This window comes from Tachysurus fulvidraco, chromosome 16, assembly GCF_022655615.1.
Source record: "Tachysurus fulvidraco isolate hzauxx_2018 chromosome 16, HZAU_PFXX_2.0, whole genome shotgun sequence".
Classification (NCBI taxonomy): Eukaryota; Metazoa; Chordata; class Actinopteri; order Siluriformes; family Bagridae; genus Tachysurus; species Tachysurus fulvidraco.
This window is the reverse complement of record NC_062533.1, coordinates 12,297,109-12,309,699: the sequence shown is the minus strand read 5'-3', so window position 1 is coordinate 12,309,699 and position 12,591 is coordinate 12,297,109. Positions and strand designations below refer to the sequence as shown.

Genomic DNA, 12,591 nt, shown 5'->3' with positions numbered 1-12,591 from the left:
TTTCTGTCAGTATCACTGACGAAGGCGTGGCCGCTTTCTGTCAGTATCACTGACGAAGGCGTGGCCGCTTTCTGTCAGTATCACTGACGAAGGCGTGGCCGCTTTCTGTCAGTATCACTGACGAAGGCGTGGCCGCTTTCTGTCAGTTTCACTGACGAAGGCGTGGCCGCTTTCTGTCAGTTTCACTGACGAAGGCGTGGCCGCTTTCTGTCAGTTTCACTGACGAAGACATGGCCTCTTTCTGTCAGTTTCACTAATGAAGGCGTGGCCTCTGTGTCTGTGTGTTCCACTGAAGTAGTGCCAGTGTAGGAGGCGTGGCCTCTGTTTGTTTCAATTAAGAAGGTGTGGCCTCTTTGTGTAAGTTTCACTGAAGAAGGCGTGGCTTCTGTGTCTGTGTGTTCCACTGAAGGAGTGCCAGTGAAGGAGGTGTGGCCTCTGTTTGTTCCAGCCTCTGAACGACTTATAAAGAGAATTTCTCTAATTCCTGAAGAGGCTTTGAATACTCGATAATTTGGCTTTAAGAAACTCGAATACTCGTAGAATTTTGAAAAGTACTCAAAGAAATGTTCAACTATTGTCTCACATTTACTAGCGATGCTTGTTGCTTCTACGCTGAGATCATTCTAGAATCTGCTAGAAAGTCAAATACTTTCAGAGGCACAGGTCATTTTTAATGACACGACAAACTACAGACATTACAGACGTTATTACTCACCACTAACCGCTTCATACCAACCTATTTTTAATCACAGGATTCTATGAATGTTTTTCCAGGAACTTTCACACAAGAGTCTATAAACAAAAGTGTGTATAGTGAGACGTGCGAATACGAAGAAAGGTTTATGCTTGGAAGTGCGAATAATTGGAAGTGTACATCAATGTAAACGCAAATACGCAGAATTGCATGGACACGGAAGTTTGTATATACAGACTTGTGTATACAAAAATTGCACACATACACGTAAATGTGCATAAACAGAGGAGTGTGTATACAAAGTAGTGCATAAAAATTCATACCTGCTTCTCTCCCAGTCACCTTTATTTAGACTGTTTGAACCCCAATGAAAATCACCTAACCTCCTAATAAATTTGATTTCTTAATATATTTGACTTCTTAGTGCCTGAGCTGTTTGCACATGATGCGGTAGATGGAGTTCATCTGTATAACGTCACAGCAAGAAGTAAACACTTGTCTAAATTAAGGGCCCTTTGACATGAAAGCCAACTCGGTTTCTTTGATCATATCAAATGCACTCAATGATTCTCTCTCTCTCTCCCACGAGTGCGCGCGTACACAAACACACACTCGCACACATACACACACACGGGGGATCATCATTAGCACTTCAAATTTGTGGATGCCATGGTGACGGTGCACGTTCTCGGTGAGACATGATGTCGGTATCTGTGTCACGTCTTTGAAGTAAACACACACCTTTCCACTATGCAGGGAAGCACACCTCTGAAAAACCACTCGAGTCAAGACCCAAGGTGTCATTATAGAAAGAGAGAGAGAGATATTTCTCTGAAGTAGTGTTTACTGAACTTAAGCACTAAATCCGCCATCACCGAACAGTAGAATTATACTACAATAAGCAACCTGTGTATTCTAGGCTGAAATGCACTCTGTGGCTGGTGTCCAGTTCCAGTAAAACCTCGGTCATTCATGTGCACTTTAACACAGCGATTGGATTTTAATTCACGAGAACATTTGGTATTTAAATGCATTTAAAAATCAGTGATTCATACGGCAACAGACAGACTGCTCCACTTACAAGAGCTGTGCTCTTAAGTTGCCTCCCAAACTTTCTTAATGAAACAAATCATATACACACCTTCCAATTTATTAGGAACTCCTGAACACTTGCTCCAGTCAGGAAACCATACAGAAGCATTGCAATGCAAAAAAAAAAATCATGTGATCTTTCACCCAGATGTCTTGTTGGGTCTTAAAACGCCAGCGAAAATGCAGCAAACAGTAAATTCTGTTTTTTGTAGCATAACCCTCGTAACAAGTTTTTTCGTCTTCTTTTTGATTGCATTCTGAAAACCGCACCAAAGTGTGTTCCATTTCAATTACCTCGAAAATGAGATAAAATATATTTACATTTTGGGTGGGAGTATAAAGATCGGATTGATATCCGATTCGCCAAGACGCATTTACAGTATGTGGCCTAATGTAAATGGAACAGTTTTAACAAATCAGATAGCTATCGGATCAGAGAAAACACACAAAGTGACCAGGTGTAAAAAGGCCCCAAGACAGATCAAATTGGTTTGCGCTGCCAGGAAGGAAACGGTAACTCGTATAATCTCTCTACAGCTGCAAGTTTGCACTAAACATCAAACCTCAAAGAAGACGAGCTACAAGAGCAGAAGACCCACTGGCTTCCACTCTGCAGGTTTTGATGTGGTGTGCGATCTGAGATCCTTTTTTGCTTACCACAGTTATAAAGAGTGCTTAATTGAGTCAATATAGACTTCCTGTCAGATGTCTCTGAATTGGTTTTATTTATTTACCCAAAGCCATATTCTTTTCAGTGATCTCAAGTCAAGAAGTCAAGAAGCTTTTATTGTTGTTTCAACCGTATATAGCTGACGCAGTACACAGTGAAATGAGACAACGTTTCTCCAGGATCACGGTGCTACATAGAACAAAACACAGAGCTAAGGGCTTAAAGTAAGTTAGTCCCAGCTACATAAAGTGCATCTGTGCAACCTGGTGCAAACAGTGTAGGACAAAAAGACTACAAGACAACACACAAGGCAATACACAAAAGCAGCGCTGACCAGAGTACATACTGTATCTATAGTACATGTGCAGAAACACTGGTATGAACACTTAATATAACAGCAGCAGTTATATGAGGTATCGTAATGAAATGAGCTGTAGGTAATTTAATCATTAGCCATCAGAGATTTGTGATTATTCATCTCCAAGGCTTCATAAATCACTACACAGTACAAAGGGTAAAAAATAATTAACATAGACAGATGTACTATTATGATTTATTGTGAATTTAAAAAAAAAAAAAAACCTTGGGGAAATTGTAGTGTTAGTGCATTGTAGTGTTCGTAAAAAAAAAAATGTATGCACACACTTAAGGCCATGAGTTTATTCAAAGTCTTTAAAGAGCCGTAGCTCCTATAACGAAAACATTGGGGAAAGAAATGTTTGGATAAATTTATGTTCTGGTCTGGTCTCCATCCGGACCATCGTGTTCGTCCTGACTCTCTAAAATGTATGTATTATTTACTTGGGATACTCTTTAGTAGGACAAAATGCATCTTGTTGGATGTGCCACATTATTTACAGCTCATAATACAAATAAGAAAAATATCTACAGAAATATTTACATACTTGACGTTTTTATTAGGACAGATGTGCTGAATATTTCAAGCAGGAGTCTCAAATGCGAGTGTTTTAAATTCATGAATTTCTCTGCAGTAGTTTTCAGGTCCAAGGACTTCATACTGGGAACATAAACTGTGATTTTTTTTTGTTTTATTAACTTTAAGACTAAGGAAAAAAGATGAAGCAATGACTGTCGGTTGGTGCTATAACATAATTAATAACTGAAAATATCTTGATGTTGACTAAATATAATCTAGAAATATACTTATAATGGTCAAAGTCCTGTTATATAAAACATGCCAGGATTCACAGAATTAGGAAAATGATCCATTTTGATTCGTAACGGCCACATCGCACCGTCACGCGCCTCATATTATTGTCCTAGAACAGAACAACTGGATGTGTATTAGTCTTAACATCAGCACATCCATTTTTTTGGTCTTTATAAGTTGGAACCAGATGGTAGAGATATCTTTTTTAATGATTGACTCAAAAGCTGCAGACCCAACCAAAGTCCACTATGCTTAAATGTTTTTGAAATGTCACTCTTAGACATCATGTATTTTAGCTGTAGGATAAAATACATAAAAGGGATAAAAAGCAGGACGTAAATAATAAGGGAACTCGGCTTAATAAGGTCACTCTGGAACATGTTCGATATAAAACTTTTATCGAGGTTTTGATACTGTCACATTGTACAAAATTACTACACTAGGGTTAAAGATTTTTTAAAATAACAACACTGTAGTTTAAGGTACGAAGACAGTAACTTTATTCAAAACAACCAGACAGAAGATTCAGACTCTTAAATGCTGCAGGCTGATTGGCTCTCGAGTGCCTGGATTTAAAAAAAAATCATTTAACATTAACGGCATTTGGCAGACTCCTGTAATCAGAGCGACTTATTTATATATATTTATATCTATATTTATCTCATTTATACAGCTGAGCGATTAAGGGTTAAAGGCCTTGCTCAGGGGCCCAGCAGTGGCAGCTTGGTGGACCTGGGATTCGAACTCACGCCCTTCTGATCAGTAGTCCAACTCCAACCACTGAGTTACCATTTCCCTTGTTAGTCCATCATGTTATCCATCTTCAACAAAGATATTCTGTGTAGCAATTGTGTGCGTTAAATTATCTCATGTTTGCTGATGGGTTACAGTGGTCGATCTCGAGGTTGGTCATGATCTTAAAGTGTGAGGCTATGCACCCGAAGACATCCTGGCGTCACACAAGTGATTCTAGCTTGCTGGTTGGCTTTGGTTTTGTGGGAGGACATTCATTTTTCTCCTGACTAGACAGGGATTTACGTCACATGGGAATGTCATTCAAACAATGATGCTCCATTCCAGAAATTCCAGATCATCATAGATGCCATTTATGTCTGGCTGATGCACGGTTATTTTCATCTCTGATAAACTCTGGTGACCTTTTTTTTTTTTTTTAAACGCAGAATTTTTTTAATGTCTCGTTTTAGTGTTTGTCATGCTCTCGATGATCTCGACTGTAACGAACAGATCCCTGATACTGGTTCATCAGCTGACTAGACACATACTTATCCAAATCTTTCACTGCGAATGCTTTTTGTTTCTGTAATTTCCTCTTCAAAAAGAAGTAATAATGTCACATGAAGAGTGCCAGATGATCATACCCAGTCATAAAAAGCTGTGAACGTACACTGCCTAAAGCGCTGGCTGTTCTAAAACACTTAATATTCATATTTCTACTTGCTTCCTCACAGCTTTCTTATGTTGATTCAAAATCTGCATAAAAACAGGTGGATGGAAACAACACCTCTTTTCACCAGGCACATACACAGTCTGTGCTGAAATTATGACTAACGACATTACTACTGCGTACTTAATGACTAATAACGGTACAATAGAGCCAGGGGGAAGGCCATTGTGATCACATCCCTTTCCAGCTTTCTCTCACACTTCACACAGAATAACTAACAGACAAACAAAGCAAAGTTGTTGAAGATAATGGAGATGTTACATTCGGATTCTAACTACTGTTCATTTTTTCCCTTCTCTTGTAGTAAGTGCACATTTAGAAATGTCTCATTTTCATCTTGAAAAACACTAGGCCGAATGCAGTTCATCTGAAATCCATGTTGGAATGATTGCAGTTGCCAGATGTAAGTAATATAAGTAAGACCTGGTTCAATTCTGTGCACGTCATCAGAAGGTTATGGGTTATGAGTTCAAATCAGTGTTGCATCATTACTGATACTGGTATCAGTATATCAGGTATAAGGCTAACACTGTGCTCATATAACTAGTCGGAAAAGATTCCTGGACACCAACATCTGATATCGTGTTATAACGTGTGATTTATGCCGTTAAAGAATTGACAGCAACCGTTCAACAAATGTTAAAGGTCCGTCATAATATTTTAAACGATACTACTTGCGTCTTTGGGTGACAAACAAATTAAAAAAATGCCACTATCGGACAGATAAATGCTGTTGTTCCATTTAATTACTTCCTGTCTAGATGTTACGCAGTAGTGAGACAGCATTCTTACTGCCCCAGAGTTATTATTGCCCCTACTCATCAGAAATGTGAACTGAAACAAGCAGTGACATAGGCCCATTGGGGCATCAACTATACTGCCCTGTGCTCAAGAATGGAGCAGAGGACAGAGCAGTTATTGAGGGTTTCCAGATTGCAATTATTTGTTATAAAATAAGATTTGTTGAAATAGCCCAGTGTTCTTTCTATTTTGTAGTATGAATAGTGAGTCATGTTTTCACACAAAGTTCCCACAAGAAGAAGTGAACAAGTATCTGGATGATGCACTTATTCAAATGAAAAAAAGAAGTGTATAATGTTGGACACATCATGCACTCAACACGACTTTGCTTACTTAGTAAAAGAGAGGAGGGTAAACCAGACAGATTTTTATTCTTCCCCCAAATGGTCAACGACACTCCAGTGAAGATAAGATGCCTTACAAAAATCTTTTAAAATTGGCCCACATTTTATGGCCCATGCAATTTATTTATTAACATAAAAAAACCACCATATTCTGCTAAAGCTGTTACTGTCGCATTGTTCATATTTGGTGTCATTTTCCCTTAACATCATTTTCAGCTTATACTTTTGTGTTCCATGTGAAATGATGGGTTTTTTCTTCTTCTTTCGGCCACTCCCTGTTCCTGGACGAACACAGCAGATCACGTGGTCCGAATATTAGATTTGACACGGGTTTTTACGCTGGATGCCATTCCTGATGCAACCCTCCCATTTTTATCTAGGCTTGGCACCGGCACTGAGAGTTAGCTCTTCAGTGGCTGGTTTAGCTCCCTGCCCAGGAATCAAACCCGGTTCACAGCAATGACAGCATGAGATCCAACCGCTGGACCTTAAGTCTAATATTTCTGCAAACCAAGTTGAAGTACATACAGTGTGCCTGTGATGTAAGAACCACTTCTATTATAATATATTTTGCAAAATGTATTTAACAGAGGGGTATTATGAAGTGGTCCATAGATCAGCTTTGTTTCTCTTGCAAAGACCAAGGGAAAAAAACTAAACGTGTCTCCAAGCAGTTTTCTAAGTGCTGGAACAGTTTGGGCTGGTTTCAGGTCAACCTCGAGCTACAGATTACAGTGAAAAGAAGCTGTTGCTGTTTCTCCCAGAAACTCATACAGAATCTCATCTGAGACATGTCCAGTATTATTATCAGCTAATACCAAAAAGCATAGTCATACTGTACTAGTTCATCCCTAGGAGTAGAGGAAAAAGTCAGAGACCTATTACTGATTAGAATTACCATATGATCTGTGACAAACAGAGCTGTAGACATCCACTAACGTCCCATTAGAATAGAATAGAAATACAAAACAAGATGAAAAATGAACAAATTAGCAGCAGGATCACTAAACATGCCAAAAATAATTCTACAGTACTGTATATAAACCCATTTCATGTGTTTCATAGTCATTTCCTTTAAGCCTGGATTGCTAAGCTCTGTCCTTTGGCTAGATTCTTCCTCACATCTAAATAACTTTGGGTTAATAATTTCATGTAAACGTAATGTGCTATAATGATAAACTCTACAACTAGGGTTTGTATTGCTGATAGATGGAATATCTAAGTGATATCAGAAACAAAGCCTTCAACTAAAGTAAGTTTAACCCTTAGGATTCTGTCCTATTACATTTGAAACTTTATTGCTAGATTTCTAACTGAACTTCAAAAGTAGGCATATGCTGCTCTTGTTGGTGCTGTTTGCCCTGAATATCCTATAATCTGTCAGTTAAATACACACACTGATATTTTTAACAGCATAAAAAAAATCTGATTCATATTCTAATCATTTTAGCCTTGGTCGTTATCACGGGTCATTGTTTTCACTGCAGATAAACATTAAATCCCTTTTCTTGACTCATGTGATAATGAACTCTGAACTCAGTCTCACTGAATGATAACTTAAGCAACAGCTTGTGTAAGATAAAAAAAAAAATTTTCTTTTATATTCCTCAGCAATGAAAGAAAATTTTGTTCTCACATTAAATTACACGCTATTACTCAATTACTCACAGAGGTGGACAACTGATGCATTCATTAGCTATCCCACCAGGCAAGCACAAAGTGTCCTTGTTCTGTGTATTGTATAGTGATCTTAGAGAAATCTATTATATAAATGAAACATGTTATTATTATTATAATACCATCCCCACCATTATGTTCTACCAGCAGCCTCAAAGTGTGTCAACCTTTGTGCATAGGGCAGCAAGAAGTGGGATTTGGAACAAGTACTAAGCTCTGTATGTACAGCATTGAGGTGTGTAGCACTAGTGTGAGGTGTACTGCATTTAAACACACACACACACACACACACACACACACACACACACACACACACACACACACATATATACATATATACACATACACACACACATACACAGATACACACACATACATTTACATTTACAGCATTTGGCAGACATACACACAATAAAAAGTCAAAAGGAAGTAGGGTTAATTTCTTTGCTTGTTCTTTAAACAGACTTGGCAACTACGAAAAAAAAAATGCCTGAAATCTGATAGTGATCATGTGTGCAGTAATGAGTGATAAAGGAACAGATGAGTATTCGTCACTTATTGAAAATCTGCAACAAGTGACAGATCAAACAGAGACTTTTAGTCAGCTTTCTGCAAAATACCCAGCGCATGCTGTGCACAAATGCACCAAATCCAGACAAAGGACTTTTCATTTTCAATTTAATTTTTGTTTATGAATTTTTAAAATGCATTCTTAATATTTTATCTTTTAACATTTACTTCCACACACATTTAGAGAAGGTATATAATTTATACAATTGTATATATAATCGATCTACTGGAATTCTACTACGTGAGTCATGGTGAATTACTGTTTTTTTTTCTCTTTCTCTTTGGGACACAATGCCAGAAGGTGCGAGTCACATGAAACTTCAGTAACAGTAAGGATACTAACAAGAAGTGGGTTCAGTATGAGGCACGTGATGGTTCAGTGGGTAAGGCCTCAGGTTACTGATCAGAAGTTCGGGAGTTCAAGCCCACAAGCTGCTAAGACATCAACATTGGGTCCTTGAGCAAGGCTCTTAAACTCACCTGCTCCAGGTGTGCTGCATTATGGCTGACCCTGCACTCTGACCCCAGGCTCATAATAACCTGGGATATGCGAAAACTTAAAGTATTTCACTGCATGTCTGTGTATGTGACAAATAAAATTGTAATTTTGAAATTTCTTATCAGAGACATTGCATTGATCATTTTAGGATCATGCAAATTTTGAAAAATTGGCCAAATTAAAATAATTCTGGCACAGCAGGTGGCATTCCCATATTTTTTTCAATGTTTATCTCCTGTGACAACTCTAAATAAATCCCTAGTTGTGAATGTGTGTATGGTTCCCTGTAACAGACCGCTTTCCCGGTCGCAGTATATTCCCACCTACAATCCTCTGCAAGGAAGAGAATATGAATTAAAAAAAAAAACATCTGAACCTATATTTAAGAGTATAATGAAATATAAATAATGTACCTGGTCATGATAATAAATATTGCCTTGCATATTTTAAAATAAAGGAAATATATTCTTTAACAAAAATACATTGTTTATAGTTCAATATGTTCAATATGTTTTGTATATATCAGAGTGCAAAATAAGTATTTATTTATTTATTTTTCAAAATGGCGGCGTGCGCTGCCATAGAAACAAACTATGAACTGAAGTTAACGCAATACAAAGCTTAAAAAGTTATGATTGGTCCGATCCCGCCTCATGAGCAAACGCTGCGATTTGATTGGTTGATTTGATGACCAATCATCTGCCGAGTATTCCTATAACTAGTTATTGGTGTAAGTAAGTAAACACACAGGCCTTCAGGCTACTATATGACTTTAGATATAAAATATTTCTTGAAGTCTTTAAAAATAACAAAATTCTCATTTTCATCTTTATATCTGTTTTTTTTTGTTTGTTTGTTTTTTAATTGACCCTGAATGAATAAATATTATATGATGGTTATAAAAAAAACTGGTTATTTAATGTGAGATTTAGGCTAGTAGTAGTAGCAACAGTGGAAGGAAGTAAACAGTATAAACATGAGGTTTAACGCCCAACTCGGATGATCCTCTTACCGTGAACGTTAGCTCTGAGCTGCGGTAAAGCTGACAGCTCCCCGGAGGTGCTGTGGCTCCGAAAGCGAGACGAGCTGGGGGATTTCCTCTGCTTCTGCGCCTTCTTCACGGATCTCCGTGTAAACCCGTCCACTTTTTCGGTAGCAGAAACCGCCGACATTTTCTTTCAGGTCTTTTGTAGCTAATGCTATATAACGCTAACCTAAAAATATGATGTAACCTAGCAACAACTGAGCTTTATTCCGACAGCCGTACATCGGAAATACCGTTGACAAGTTTTCACGGTGTCAACTGTCGTGAAAAGTTTTCCTACGACACGACAACACTTCATAAAGTAATCCACAGGTTTCCGAGCCGTTTAGTGTCCCGTGAACAAACAGTAAAAGTCGTTCGTATAATAAAAACACCCAGCTGTCGTGATGCCGGGTTTAGTCATAATTCCCCGCACATCATTTTACACGCAGTTGGTCTAAATATTACAGATTGTTCCGCAGCCAGCACACGGATCACGTCAGAATCTATTAAAAAGCAGGCGGTACAGTCGATTCTATCGCATATCAGAGCCATGTAATGCTGTTTAACCGAGAACTGACCTTTAAGGTGAATGTACAGGACGAAAACTGTACATTTTAACTGACCGCTACAGTCATTTTAGCCTACCGATAGAGTACTACGCTGCTTGTATATGATTGACGGTTCGTTCATCCAATTACATGCGAGGGTCAAAATACCATCGACCAATCAGATTCTTAGTTGGTCGCGTTCCATTTCCCAAATGTTGGATGTAGAGTGAGACTCAAAACCTCTTACCTTATATGGAGGTATAGGGCATTTTTTTAGGGCGCAGGCAATGATTTGGGATACAAACACAAGCAGATTCTTAGTTGATCGCGTTTCATTTCCCAAATGTTGGATGTAGAGTGAGACTCAAAGCCGCTTACCAAATAGGGAAGTATAGGGAACTTTTCTAGGGCGCAGGCAATGATTTGGGATACAACCACAACCGTCTTTCTGTGAGACCTTTTTGGAGCTCCACTGAGATGAGGCTGACTCTGTGAGGATCCTGAGGCCTCTAGAGATGCTCCAGCTCCAGTTAGACTCTGCTATACTAAAGAGTAGATAACAACCAACTCCAAGTGTTCTTTGAGGAGAATAATCTCCTCATCAATACACATTTATCAGACTCTATATTTATAATCACACCCTCCAGTGTCACCCATATGAAGATGAGTTTCCCCTTTGAGTCTGGTTCCTCTCAAGGTTTCTTCCTCTTTAAGGGTGTTTTTCCTCCCCACAGTCACCTGAGTCACCTCAGACTTGCTCATTGGGGATAAATACAAACACATTTAAATATATCTAATATTAATCTTGAATTTTTTGTATTCCATTAATCTTTATAATAACCTTTTGTTCTATGTCTATGTTCTGTAAAGCTGCTTTGAGACAACGTATTTGTAAAAAATAAATTTGTATTGAACTGAATTGAATTGAGACGGTGCCCAAATGGCATCATATTTTGTATGTTTGTAACTGTTATACACTTTTTAATTTAGAGTGACTGAACTTGTCAACATCACGTGCTGTGCATCGGGGATCAGTGATTAAAAGAGTACAGTGAAGTCAATAAACGATCCATAAAACAAATGTGGTTCATTCTTACACAAATATGTATACACTTCTGCACATCACACGCTTGTCTGCACATTTAAAACAAAGAGCCAGTGTAGTTCACTGCCCATAACTGAGGATACAATGCTTTGCTCACTGACCTGCATTTTTCCCCATAAAGCCCTGAGGATAACAGACACTGACGTCCATCGTTCGGGACTGGTTTAACTTGTATTCCCTCTCTGAACACTTAATAAACACAGAACTATATTATACAGTGTAACTACAAGCTATAAACTGAAGTAATGAAAACATTGTCTAGGCTGCATGTTTATTGTATGTATGCTTTAGCCGAACTTATACCAATTTGTAATTGTTTTAGGGTAGACAAACTGCTGAAGCAATTACAGTCATGTGTGATAAGTTTACACTACACTGTTAAATCATTTCTGGAGGCAGATTAAACTATATTCTTGTATTAAAATCTTGTAATAGCTTTACAACAGCTATTTGTTGCTATTTTACAAAAGTTTATAACAGCTATACAAGTAAATAATAATTTTAATACAGGTAAAAAAAAAACATAATCCAGTGACACATGCATGATACACATGAGCAGAAGATTTGGCTTTGCTGAGAATAGAACTCACAACCTTAATCGTAACCCGAAGTCTTTTTGCCACAACAAATGATTTTACTATAGCAAATGAAGTTAAACTCAAGGTGAACACAAGGAGAATTATTACCGATATCCCAATATGCATTGTATTTTCTGGCACTTTATTTTAAACCAAACCTCTTACTGCCTCATTGTTTATAGTACTATCTTGTAAAAAAAAATGTTGATGGAAATATATACTTAATATTTTTCACAGTGTAGCCTTTATTCCTTTCATAGCTAAAGTAAAATGACAAGATTTCATCTTGAGGATGGGGTTATTCATAACATCCATGCCTGACAACAATTAACATGAAAGCCTGTAAGAAA

The 12,591-nt window shown here is 37.9% G+C and overlaps 1 protein-coding gene across 2 annotated transcripts in view; it reads right to left on the bottom strand.

Annotated features, from left to right (window-relative positions):
• Nucleotides 1-10,690, bottom strand: part of ppp2r5a (protein phosphatase 2, regulatory subunit B', alpha isoform) — a 30,875-nt gene extending 20,185 nt beyond the window's left edge. Inside the window, exon 1 of one of the 2 annotated variants that reach the window (XM_047801632.1) lies at nt 9,996-10,690. In XM_047801632.1, coding sequence (XP_047657588.1) covers nt 9,996-10,155 — 160 coding nt within the window. In that variant the 5' untranslated portion in view covers nt 10,156-10,690. The remainder of the gene's footprint in view (nt 1-9,995) is intronic. The other variant, XM_027166251.2, reaches the window with a different exon arrangement.
• Nucleotides 10,691-12,591: the final 1,901 nt, after the last annotated feature.